Source organism: Pelodiscus sinensis, chromosome 26, assembly GCF_052426305.1.
Source record: "Pelodiscus sinensis isolate ZL-2025 chromosome 26, ASM5242630v1, whole genome shotgun sequence".
Classification (NCBI taxonomy): Eukaryota; Metazoa; Chordata; order Testudines; family Trionychidae; genus Pelodiscus; species Pelodiscus sinensis.
The window spans coordinates 20,419,132-20,432,448 of record NC_143077.1 but is presented as its reverse complement, the minus strand read 5'-3'; the positions used below and the strand labels follow the sequence as shown (position 1 = coordinate 20,432,448).

At 68.3% G+C, this 13,317-nt stretch overlaps 1 protein-coding gene across 1 annotated transcript in view; it reads left to right on the top strand.

Moving 5' to 3' along the window:
- FOXO6 (forkhead box O6) overlaps nt 1-8,093 on the top strand; it is a 72,808-nt gene extending 64,715 nt beyond the window's left edge. The window contains exon 2 of the mRNA XM_075909185.2: nt 2,866-8,093. Coding sequence (XP_075765300.2) covers nt 2,866-4,260 — 1,395 coding nt within the window. The 3' untranslated portion in view covers nt 4,261-8,093. The remainder of the gene's footprint in view (nt 1-2,865) is intronic.
- The last annotated feature ends 5,224 nt before the right edge of the window (nt 8,094-13,317 follow it).

The window sequence follows — 13,317 nt, the reverse complement described above, 5'->3', positions numbered from 1 at the left end:
CCCCCCGTGCCAGGGTGTGCTGTGTTCTCCCCCCGCGCCAGGGGTGCTGTGTTCTCCCCCCGCGCCAGGGGGGCTGTGTTCTCCCCCCGTGCCAGGGTGTGCTGTGTTCTCCCCCCGCGCCAGGGGTGCTGTGTTCTCCCCCGCGCCAGGGTGTGCTGTGTTCTCCCCCCGCGCCAGGGGGGGCTGTGTTCTCCCCCCGTGCCAGGGGGCGCTGTGTTCTCCCCCCACGCCAGGGGGCGCTGTGTTCTCCCCCCGCGCCAGGGGGTGCTGTGTTCTCCCCCCGCGCCAGGGGGGCTGTGTTCTCCCCCCACGCCGGGGGGGCTGTGTTCTCCCCCCGCGCCAGGGGGGGCTGTGTTCTCCCCCCGCGCCAGGGGTGCTGTGTTCTCCCCCCGCGCCAGGGGGTGCTGTGTTCTCCCCCCGCGCCAGGGGGGCGGGGGAGGCGGAACAGCAGGGCCCTGGGAGCGTCTCCGCTCCCGTTGGCCGGGGGGCCGGGGGCTCCCTGCCGAGCGGAGAGGCGCTGGCGGCCGGGGGCCAGGCCGGGCGAGGGCGGGAGAGCGGGGCTGCCCGGGCCCGGAGGGGAGGGGAGGGCAATGGGCACCGGGCCAGGGGGAGGGAGGAGGAACAGAGAGGCCGGCGAGGTTCTGGGCGGGGTGGGGCCTGTCTCCCGGGACTGGCCAGTGCCCTGCGGTTCCTGGGAGCAGCCACAGGCTGGGCGGGAAGGTGCCTGTGGGCCAGGTGCCCCATGGAAGCCCCAAGAGCAGCAGGTGTTTTCCGCCAGTGGCCCTGGCCTGTGTCCGTCTGGGCTCCGGGTGGCCCTGGCCTGGTCTGTCCTTCAGCTTCCTGCAGGGGGGTCCCAGAGGGGATGGAGAGAGGCTGTTCTCAGTGGTGACGGATGCAGAACAAGGAGCAATGGGCTCAAGTTGTGGTGGGAGAGGTCCAGGTTGGATATTAGGAAAAACTATTTTACTAGGAGGGTAGTGAAGCACTGGAATGGGTTCCCTAGGGAAGTAGTGGAGTCTCCATCCCTAGAGGTGTTTAAGTCTCGGCTTGACAAAGCCCTGGCTGGGTTGATTTAGTTGGAATTGGTCCTGCCTAGAGCAAGGGGCCGGACTTGACGACCATCTGAGGCCTCTTCCAGCTCTATGATTCTATAATTTTGGGGCCCTGGCCTGTGTTCGTCTGGGCTCCAGGTCCCTGGCCTGGGTCCGTCTGGGCTCTGGGGCCCTGGCCTGGGTCCGTCTGGGCTCCAGGTCCCTGGCCTGGGTCCGTCTGGGCTCTGGGGCCCTGGCCTGGGTCCGTCTGTGCTCCAGGTCCCTGGCCTGGGTCCGTCTGGGCTCTGAGGCCCTGGCCTGGGTCCGTCTGTGCTCCGGGGCCCTGGCCTGGGTCCGTCTGGGCTCTGGGGCCCTGGCCTGGGTCCGTCTGGGCTCTGAGGGCCTGGCCTGGGTCCGTCTGGGCTCCGGGGCCCTGGCCTGGCGTGTCTGGGGCTGTTTGGTGCCGAGGACGCAGGAGGCTGGGAAGGGGTTAACGGCCAGCCCGTACCTGCAGTTGCATTTTAAAGATGTGAAATTAAAGCCTGTAATTTATTCTCCCCACACACGAAGGAGCAATTAGTTCTAACCACGGCTTAATCAGTCAGCGCGAGATTGATTTCTGTAGACGCGGGTTTGGTGGCTGCTGGCGCGGCGCCAGGCTGGGAGCAATCTCCAAATAAATGAAGTGCGGAGAAGGAAGCCATTACATAATGTGATGGATGGGCCGGCGCTCCCGCACCTCCTCATTGCTATGCCACTCGCAGCCGGCACCGCACCAAACTTCCTCCAGCTCCTCGGCAACTTCCCGCCCTCCCCTGCCCCCACCTGGGCCGGGCGGGGCGCCCCCAGCAGGCTCCCCTGGGCTCAAGGCCGGGGCTGAGGTGGTCGCAGGCCCTCTGCAAAGCCCCAGAGATGGTTCTCTCTGGCTTCCAGCGCAGCGTGTCCCCGGCCCCGGCCTCACACCTGGCCCCTTCCACCCAGCTGTCTGCACCGCGCAAGGCACCGGGCCGCCTCGTATCCCCGCGTTACAGATGGGGAAACTGAGGCACAGCCAGAGTACATGAGTCCCCCAAGACCATGCAGTGAACCTGCAACACAGCAGCACGTGGAACCCAGGGGTCCTACTCCAGACCAGACTGTGGAGGGGGTGTCAAGGCCGCGGGATGCAGAGGAGCCATGTGGGCCGGGAGCCAGACCCAGGGCTCGGCTGGAGTGAGCGCCAGAGGCCCCAGCTTCGGGGCGAAGGTTTTTCCCTCCCTCCTGGGGCCTCGCCGCGCTGTGGCAGCCGGTGGGGGGCCGATCGGCGGGAAGGCAGCCCGAGCGCAGGAACAGGGGCTCCGTGCCCGCGGGGGCTGAGGGAGGGGCGCCAGCCGGGCATGTGCCTGGCCCAGTGCCAGGTGGCATGGGGCTGCACTGGGAGCCAGAGATCCTGCCAGGACGCCTAAGCCTGGCTCTGAGCCTGAAGACTCCCTGCCCTCGGTGTCGCTGCCTAGCCTGAGGCGCCCTGGAGTCCCGCCCGGCCAGGCGGAGGCTCTTCCAGCACCGCCCCTGCTGAGGGAGCCGAGGCTCCGCTACCCTGGCCCGGCCTGGCACCCTGCGAGCCCCCATGGGCGCTGCTCAAAGGGAGACAGAACCCCCAGCCCCCACCGTGGAGCTCCAAGCACTTGTCCCAACACCGTGCCAATGGGGAAACCGAGGCGCGGGGCGGGGCCGGCAGGCTGGTGGCGGCGCAGGGAGTGGAGCCCAGTTGTGCGGGTCCGGCCAGGGCGGCGTGGGAAGCCCCGGGGCCGTGCGGGGGCCTCACTGACCCCGGCGCTCTGCTTTGTCTCCGCAGAACTCGATCCGGCACAACCTGTCCCTGCACACCCGCTTCATCCGCGTGCAGAACGAGGGCACCGGCAAGAGCTCCTGGTGGATGCTGAACCCCGAGGGCGGCAAGACCGGCAAGCCGCCGCGCCGGCGCTCCGTCTCCATGGACAACACCAGCAAGTTCCTGCGCATCAAGGGCAAGGCCAGCAAGAAGAAGCAGCTGCAGGCGCCGCAGGAGCGCGGGGAGCAGAGCCCGGCCGCCCCGCAGGCCAAGTGGGCCGAGAGCCCCGCCCCGCGCGCCACCGAGGAGTACGACGCCTGGGCCGAGTTCCGGACGCGGGCCGGCGCCGCGGGCAGCGCCCTGGGCGGCCGCCTCTCCCCCATCCTGTCCGGCCACGCGCCGGAGGAGCTGGAGGAGGACGAGGGCGCCCCCTCCTCCCCGCTGATGTACCCCAGCCCCTCCAGCACCGTGTCGCCCGCCCTGGGCAGCCGCTGCTCCGTGGAGCTGCCCCGCCTCACCGACCTGACGGGCACCATCAGCCTGGGCGAAGGGCTGGGCGAGAGCCTGCTGGAGGACCTGCCGGACAGCTACAGCATGAGCCCGCCCCAGCCCCTGCCCCCGCCCCCCGGCAGCCTCCGGCAGAGGGGCCCCAGCTTCCCCCTCCACCCCAAGGGCTCCGGGCTGGGGGCCGCCAGCAGCTCCTACTGCGGGACCATCTACAGCCAGCCCGCCCCCGGCCTGCTGCGGCGCCTGCCAATGCAGACCATCCAGGAGAACAAGCAGGCCAGCTTCTCGCCCGCCGGCCCCTTCCGCCACTCGCTGCACGACCTGCTCTCCTCCATCCCCTACGCGCACAAGGAGGGCCTGGCCCCGGCCGAGCCGCCCCTGGCCCCCGCCCGCGCCCACAGACACGGCGCCCTCCTGTGCGGGGGCGGGGAGCTGGGCTTGTCCTCCTACCCGGCCCACCCGGCCTCCCTCCTGAAGAGCAGCCCTTTGTACCACCCGTCCCCGGCCAGCCACCACCCCGCGGGCAGCACCAGTGCCTTACCCAGCCCCGTCAGCCTGCTCAGCCTGCCGAGTGACTCCTGCAGCCTGGCCATGGCCCACCACGGGCACCTGCACCCCTACGCCGCCCCCCAGGGGGCACACATGGGCCTGCTGGAGTCCCTCCCGGGCCCCTACCAAGGGGCCATGCACCCCCCGAGCCTGGGCCAGGACCGCTTCCCCGCAGACCTGGACCTGGACATGTTCAACGGCAGCCTGGAGTGCGACGTGGAGTCCATCATCCTCAACGACTTCATGGACAGCGACGAGATGGACTTCAACTTCGACTCGGCCCTGCCCCCGCCCAGCGGCCTCGGCATGGCCACGCTGCCCAGCGCCCCCCAGCCCCCCAACCAGAGCTGGGTGCCCGGCTGAGACGCGGCCGGGCTCCGGCACCGAGTCCCAGGGGCCAGGCCACGGACGTCCTTTTCCTTTCTCTTTGCCTTTGTTCCGACAGGCTAGAGCCATCGGGGAGCCCTGGGCACAGGGCGCGGCCCCGCCCGCCCGCCCACCGTCCCAGCCCACACGACCCAGCTCCGGCGGCGCCGGGGAGCCCGACCTGCCCAGCTCTCTCCCCAGCGCTGGAAGGGAAGCCGAGGGGTGCGCACACGCCCTGTCCCCCCTCCGCCCTTAAGGGATTCCCAGCCTGGGGGGCTGGACCCAAGGCCTTTCCACATTGCCCCCGCTAGCCGCTCCGGTGTGCTCTGCTGTGGCTCGGTTTCCCTCCCCCGGCAGCCCTGGCCTGGCACGGGACATTCGGCTGCAGCCTAGGGAGAGGTTGGCTGGACCCAGCATTCAGTTAGTGTCAGCTTGAGCCCTTCCCCCACTCGCCCGGCGCACACCCCTGGCTTTGTGCGAGCTGCCGAACCCTGGTCTAGACCCCGGTGCCGGCCTGGGGTAGCGGGAGAGCCAGGGAAAGGCCGGAACTCGAGCTGGCAGCGCCCGGAGCGCTCTCCGGAGCCTGAGCTGGTTCACCCACAGCCAGCTTGGGGGATGGCCATGATTTCTACCATCAGTGCCTGCAAAACCCAACCCACCCACACTGGGCAGCTGTCTGCAGGCCACGTGGCACGGTGCACGGCTGGCGTGAGCAGGAGCTGGGGCACAGGTGCATGTCTGCAGGCCACGTGGCACGGTGCACGGCCGGTGTGAGCACGAGCTGGGGCACAGGTGCATGTCAGCAGACAACATGAGGCATGGTGCACGGCCGGCGTGAGCACGAGCTGGGGCACAGGTGCATGTCTGCAGACAACATGAGGCATGGTGCACGGCCGGCGTGAGCACGAGCTGGGGCACAGGTGCATGTCTGCAGACAACATGCGGCATGGTGCACGGCCGGCGTGAGCACGAGCTGGGGCACAGGTGCATGTCTGCAGACAACATGCGGCACGGTGCACGGCCGGCGTGAGCACGAGCTGGGGCACAGGTGCATGTCTGCAGACAACATGCGGCACGGTGCACGGCCGGCATGAGCACGGGCCAGGGCACACAGGCCTGCCCCTGCACATGCAAGTGTTGGCTTTGCAGATGTGAGTTTCGCAGGCCCAGGGACCGGGTGAGGCTGCGGCACGGGGATGCTGCTACCTGGGCTCTGTGCCGGAGAGGCCGGCTGCGGGAGGTGGGTGATTTCTCTCTCTTGCCAGGGAGAAGAGCAAAGGGAGAGCAGAGCCGGCCCGGCCTGCAGGCGAAGGGGGGAAGGGCAGGGGTTTGCTGACAGCCGGGGCTGGGGGGGAGGGGGGGGTTGCAGACCCGGGACCTGGCTTGCACCGGGGAATGTCTCGGCGCCAGGCCTTGGGCCTGCCAATGCCACTTGGGGTTTGACCACCAGCTGCCCTGGCAGAGCTCGCTGGGCTCCACCTTCGCAGCCCCTTCACCACTGCCAGCCACTGTGGCCCCGCCCGTGTGCCGCCCACAGTCCCTGGCCTGAGCCCCCCTTCTGAGCAGGGGGCTGGAGCCCGGGCAGCCCTGCCTGGGGGCCACAGTCCCACGGGGGCGGAGCTAGGCCCTCCCTGCAGCCCCGTTTCTCGGCACCGAGAAGGGCGTCGGGCTGGTAAAGCCCCCACCTTGCTCGCGCCCCTGCAGCCCCAGCTGGCCTCTCCGTGGGCCTGGGTGGGTGGCACCCTGTGGTGGGCATGGCCACGTGCTCGCGCCTGGGCGGGGTGGGGAGGGAAACGCCCCATTGCGAAGCCGTGTCCCTTTGCTCCAGGCCCGGGGAGGGCGTGGGCTGTCAGTGGCGTTTCCGTGCTGGGCCACGTACAGGCGGGGAAGGGCCCTGCTAGGGACGCTGCCGCCGAGCCTGGCTCAATTATTACCATTTGCTCCCCCGGGCCCTTGCCCCAATTGTCAACCACGGAGCTCGGAGCTGCCAGCCTCCTCACCCGCCCTGGCCTGGGCAGTAAGGGGGCGGGCCCAGCCTGCCACGGGCCCAGGGACACAGGAGATAGGGGCTGATCTTCAGCACAGGGGGCAGGGGGGCAGGATGTGCCGTCCACCTGTGGCATGGGGAGAGCAGCCGCCTGCCCCGCCCAGCACCGCTCTGCGGCAGGGGGGCGGGGATCTCACCCCCTTGGTGGCAGGGCCGGTGGCCCAGGCCAGCCCGGTCCTTGTGGGGCTTGGCTCATTCCTGCTGGGCAAGGGGGTTTCGGAGGGGGGGAGCAGAGCCCACGCTGGGCAGGGACCCCCACCCGGGGAGCCAGGCGCTGTCCTGGCACGGAACAGGCTCAGTGCCCAGTGTCTAGACCAGTCGCCCCGGCTCTGAGCCAGGCGAGGGACCTGCCCTCCCCACCCCCGCACAGGGCTGTCCGGCCTTGGGGTGGCCCCTCTGCCCGAGGGACGAGAAGCCCCGGGAGGCCCTTGGCCGCGCCCAGCCCGGAGCCATGCCCCAGTGCTTACAGGAGGCCTGCGACCCGCGGGGAGCCTGTGCCCGCCCGCCCCGCCGTGTGTGTGACCTGGGACGCCAGCTCGGGCCCGTCGTCTTGCGAAGCTGTCTGTGGTTCGTGACCGTGGGGTGTGGTGTGTCCGGTGCAGTCGTGTTGGTGAGCGTTGTGTGTGCGTCGTTGTGCCGTGCGGGGGCGGCGTTCCCGGACCCTCGGACAGACAGCTCAGCCTCCGGCAGGGCGGGAGCAAAGTGCCAAGGCGTGGGGCGGGGCGGGGCGGGAGGGGGCTGCGTGCCTGGGGCCAGGGCCCTTCAGGGATGGGGATGGGGTCAGGCACATGGTGTCGGATGGGGGGCTCACCAATTCCCTCCCAGCCTCATTTCTGTCCCATCCCCGGTGTGCACGCTCAGATGAGACGGGCACAGGGCTGGGCTCCGGGCACAGCCCCCCCCCATCAGTCCAGAGCCCGCCCGTGTCGGCAGGAGAGCCGATCTCCTTGGGGAATTGCTGCTAGTTCTGACCACCCAGCCGGGGAGCCCAGCGCTCGACAGGGCCCACGGGAGGGAGCCACGAGCCAGGCTGGGAGGGTCGGCCAGGGCTGGCCGTGGGAGCCCACGGGAGGGAGCCACGAGCCAGGCTGGGAGGGTCGGCCAGGGCTGGCTGTGGGAGCCCACAGGAGGGAGCCACGAGCCAGGCTGGGAGGGTCGGCCAGGGCTGGCCGTGGGAGCCCACGGGAGGGAGCCACGAGCCAGGCTGGGAGGGTCGGCCAGGGCTGGCTGGCCTGCTCTGCACAGGCTGGTGGTACGTGGTTGGGGGCTCGTCCAAGGAGCCCTAGAGGCAGCCGGGCTCTTAGCCCCTCGCAGGGAGCACTGGGTGGGGGGAGACCAGTTGATGTGAAGGAATCGGGGAGGGTGGAGGGTTATAAATCTCCCTTCGGAAATGGGGCATAGCACAGCCTGGGGCAGACCCCTCTCCTGGGCCTCCCAGCTGGTCCCCAGCGCTCTGCCCCACGCTGCCGGCCCGGCGCCCACGTCTGCCTTCGCAGGCAGGAAGCAACCCAAGAGCGGGGCTGGCTCCCGGCAGGGCTGCGCTCCCAAGGGGCTGGTGCCACCCGTGTGCTTCGATGGACGTTTCGGTTCATTCTTCCCGCGTATTTCTAACTGTACAGAGGTGGGGGTGGGTCCGGCCCGGCTGTTCGCTCACCGCACACATAGTGTAGGCAACGTATCCTTGATTGTGCTATTAGCGTTTGTGTATGTGGCAATGTAAAGAACTGTGTATAGTGCATTGTACAGCATATTTTCATGAATAAAATTGTTTTAAATATTACAAGGATGGTCAGCTGGATTCCCTGTGTGTGTGTGCGTGTGTGTGTGTGCATGCCCCTCTGTGTGCGCGCACATGTGTGCGCATGCCCCTGTGTTTGTGTGTGTGTGCGTGCCCCTCTGTGTGTGCACGCACATGTCTGAATGCCCCTGTGTGTGTGTGTGTGCGTGCATGCCCGCGCGTGTGTGCGTGCATGTGCATGCCCCTGTATGTGTGCACACACGTGTGTGTGGATGTCCCTGTGTGTGTGCATGCCCCTGTTATGTCTGTGTGCATGCCCCTATGTGCGTGCACACATATGTGAGCATGCCCCTGTGTGTGTGCGTGCGTGCCCCTATGTTTATGCGTGTGCAAGGATGGGGAGGTCAGTGACTGTGGGGAAGGTGGCAGGTGAAGGGGTGCGAGGACGCTGATTGGTGCTTGGGTGCCCCATGGCTTATTCTGGGCGCTCGCCCTGGGACGTTTGGCAAAGGTGGGAAGGCTGCAGCAGCTCCGGCTTTTATTCCTTGGAAAGTAAAGGGCCACGGTGGGAAGCCACGGCCAGGATGAGAGTAGCTGTTCGCCAAACAGGCCCAGTGCAGCCCAGCTCAGCAGAAGCCCCTCCCCTGCCACTCGACCACTGGGAACGCTAGCAAGGCTCTGCTGCCCCAGGTCAACACTCGCAAAGTCCCTGGTGCCAGGCTAATGCCCCGCACCCAGCCTCCGTGTTCACAGCCACGCCCCCCCGGCCAACCCCTGCCACACCCACCACCACCCCCTTCACAGCCACGTCCCCTCCCAACTCCTCCCATGGCACCTCCCCCTTCACAGCCACGCCCCCCGGCCAACCCCTGCCACACCACCACCCCCTTCACAGCCACGTCCCCTCCCAACTCCTCCCATGGCACCTCCCCCTTCACAGCCACGTCCCCCGGCCAACCCCTGCCACACCACCACCTGCTTCACAGCCACGTCCCCTCCCAACTCCTCCCATGGCACCTCCCCCTTCACAGCCACGCCCCCCGGCCAACCCCTGCCACACCACCACCCCCTTCACAGCCACGTCCCCTCCCAACTCCTCCCATGGCACCTCCCCCTTCACAGCCACGTCCCCCGGCCAACCCCTGCCACACCACCACCTGCTTCACAGCCACGTCCCCTCCCAACTCCTCCCATGGCACCTCCCCCTTCAAAGCCACGTCCCCCGGCCAACCCCTGCCACACCACCACCTGCTTCACCGCCACGTCCCCTCCCAACTCCTCCCATGGCACCACCCCCTTCACAGCCACGTCTCCTCCCACCCCTTCCACGCCACCTCCCCCTTCACAGCCACGTCCCCCTCCCAACTCCTCCCATGGCACCACCCCCTTCACAGCCACATCCCCTCCCAATTCCTCCCACGCCACCTCCCCCTTCACAGCCACATCCCCTCCCAACTCCTCTCATGGCACCACCCCCTTCCCAGCCACATCCCCTCCCAACTCCTCCCACGGCACCACCCCCTTCACAGCCACATCCCCTCCCAACTCCTCCCATGGCACCACCCCCTTCACAGCCACGTCCCCTCCCAACTCTTCCCATGGCACCACCCCCTTCACAGCCACGTCCCCTCCCAACTCCTCCCATGGCACCACCCCCTTCACAGCCATGTCTCCTCCCACCCCTCCCACGCCACCTCCCCCTTCACAGCCACTTCCCCCGGCCAACCCCTGCCACACCACCACCCCCTTCACAGCCACGTCCCCTCCCAACTCCTCCCATGGCACCTCCCCCTTCACAGCCACGCCCCCCGGCCAACCCCTGCCACACCACCACCCCCTTCACAGCCACGTCCCCTCCCAACTCCTCCCATGGCACCTCCCCCTTCACAGCCACGTCCCCCGGCCAACCCCGGCCACACCACCACCTGCTTCACAGCCACGTCCCCTCCCAACTCCTCCCATGGCACCTCCCCCTTCACAGCCACGTCTCCTCCCACCCCTCCCACGCCACCTCCCCCTTCACAGCCACGTCCCCCTCCCAACTCCTCCCATGGCACCACCCCCTTCACAGCCACATCCCCTCCCAACTCCTCCCACGCCACCTCCCCCTTCACAGCCACATCCCCTCCCAACTCCTCTCATGGCACCACCCCCTTCACAGCCACATCCCCTCCCAACTCCTCCCACGGCACCACCCCCTTCACAGCCACATCCCCTCCCAACTCCTCCCATGGCACCACCCCCTTCACAGCCACGTCCCCTCCCAACTCCTCCCATGGCACCACCCCCTTCAAAGCCACGTACCCCGGCCAACCCCTGCCACACCACCACCTGCTTCACAGCCATGTCCCCTGGCCAACCTCTGCCACACCACCACCTGCTTCACCGCCATGTCCCCTGGCCAACCCCTGCCACACCACCCCCCCTTCACAGCCACGTCCCCCGGCCAACCCCTGCCACACCACCACCTGCTTCACAGCCATGTCCCCCGGCCAACCCCTGCCACACCATCACCTGCTTCACCGCCACGTCCCCTCCCAACTCCTCCCATGGCACCTCCCCTTTCACAGCCACGTCCCCTGGCCAACCCCTGCCACACCACCACCTGCTTCACAGCCACGTCCCCTCCCAACTCCTCCCATGGCACCACCCCCTTCACAGCCACGTCTCCTCCCAACCCCTCCCACGCCACCTCCCCCTTCACAGCCACGTCCCCCTCCCAACTCCTCCCATGGCACCACCCCCTTCAGAGCCACGTCCCCTCCCAACTCCTCCCACGGCACCACCCCCTTCACAGCCACGTCCCCTCCCAACTCCTCCCATGGCACCTCCCCCTTCACAGCCACGTCCCCCGGCCAACCCCTGCCACACCACCACCTGCTTCACAGCCATGTCCCCTGGCCAACCTCTGCCAGACCACCACCTGCTTCACTGCCATGTCCCCCGGCCAACCCCTGCCACACCACCACCTGCTTCACCGCCACGTCCCCTCCCAACTCCTCCCATGGCACCACCCCCTTCACAGCCACGTCCCCCTCCCAACTCCTCCCATGGCACCACCCCCTTCACAGCCACGTCCCCTCCCAACTCCTCCCATGGCACCACCCCCTTCACAGCCACGTCCCCTCCTAACCCCTCCCACACCACCTCCCCCTTCACAGCCACGTCCCCCTCCCAACCCCTCCCATGGCACCACCCCCTTCACAGCCACATCCCTTCCCAACCCCTCCCACGCCACCTCCCCCTTCACAGCCACATCCCCCTCCCAACTCCTCCCATGGCACCACCCCCTTCACAGCCACATCCCCTCCCAACTCCTCCCATGGCACCACCCCCTTCACAGCCACGTCCCCCAGCCAACCACTGCTACACCCCCCCTTCACAGCCACGTCCCCTCCCAACTCCTCCCATGGCACCACCCCCTTCACAGCCACATCCCCTCCCAACTCCTCCCACGGCACCACCCCCTTCACAGCCACGTCCCCCAGCCAACCCCTGCTACACCCCCCCTTCACAGCCACGTCCCCTCCCAACTCCTCCCATGGCACCACCCCCTTCACAGCCACGTCCCCCTCCCAACTTCTCCCACGCCACCTCCCCCTTCACAGCCACGTCCCCCTCCCAACTCCTCCCATGGCACCACCCCCTTCACAGCCACATCCCCTCCCAACTCCTCCCATGGCACCACCCCCTTCACAGCCACGTCCCCCAGCCAACCCCTGCTACACCCCCCTTCACAGCCACGTCCCCTCCCAACTCCTCCCATGGCACCACCCCCTTCACAGCCACGTCCCCCTCCCAACTTCTCCCACGCCACCTCCCCCTTCACAGCCACATCCCCCTTCCAACTCCTCCCATGGCACCACCCCCTTCACAGCCACGTCCCCTCCCAACTCCTCCCACGGCACCACCCCCTTCACAGCCACGTCCCCTCCCAAGCCCTCCCACGCCACCTCCCCCTTCACAGCCATGTCCCCCTCCCAACCCCTCCCATGGCACCACCCCCTTCACAGCCACGTCCCCTGGCCAACCCCTCCCACTCCACCTCCCCCTTCACAGCCACGTCCCCCTCCCAACTCCTCCCATGGCACCACCCCCTTCACAGCCACGTCCCCTCCCAACTCCTCCCACACCACCTCCCCCTTCACAGCCACGTCCCCTCCCAACCCCTCCCACGGCACCACCCCCTTCACAGCCACGTCCCCCTCCCAACTCCTCCCACGGCACCACCCCCTTCACAGCCACGTCCCCTCCCAACCTCTCCCACGGCACCACCCCCTTCACAGCCACGTCCCCTCCCAAGCCCTCCCACGCCACCTCCCCCTTCACAGCCATGTCCCCCTCCCAACCCCTCCCATGGCACCACCCCCTTCACAGCCACGTCCCCTGGCCAACCCCTCCCACTCCACCTCCCCCTTCACAGCCACGTCCCCCTCCCAACTCCTCCCATGGCACCACCCCCTTCACAGCCACGTCCCCTCCCAACTCCTCCCACACCACCTCCCCCTTCACAGCCACGTCCCCTCCCAATCCCTCCCACGGCACCACCCCCTTCACAGCCACGTCCCCCTCCCAACTCCTCCCACGGCACCACCCCCTTCACAGCCACGTCCCCTCCCAACCTCTCCCACGGCACCACCCCCTTCACAGCCACGTCCCCCTCCCAACTCCTCCCACGGCACCACCCCCTTCACAGCCACGTCCCCTCCCAACCCCTTCCACGGCACCACCCCCTTCACAGCCACGTCCCCCTCCCAACTCCTCCCACGGCACCACCCCCTTCACAGCCACATCCCCTCCCAACTCCTCCCATGGCACCACCCCCTTCACAGCCACGTCCCCTCCCAACTCCTCCCATGGCACCACCCCCTTCACAGCCACATCCCCTCCCAACTCCTCCCACGGCACCACCCCCTTCACAGCCACGTCCCCTCCCAAGCCCTCCCACGCCACCTCCCCCTTCACAGCCATGTCCCCCTCCCAATCCCTCCCATGGCACCACCCCCTTCACAGCCACGTCCCCTGGCCAACCCCTCCCACTCCTCCTCCCCCTTCACAGCCACGTCCCCCTCCCAACTCCTCCCATGGCACCACCCCCTTCACAGCCACATCCCCTCCCAACCCCTCCCACACCACCTCCCCCTTCACAGCCACATCCCCTCCCAACCCCTCCCACGGCACCACCCCCTTCACAGCCACGTCCCCTCCCAACCCCTCCCACGGCACCACCCCCTTCACAGCCACGTCCCCCTCCCAACTCCTCCCACGG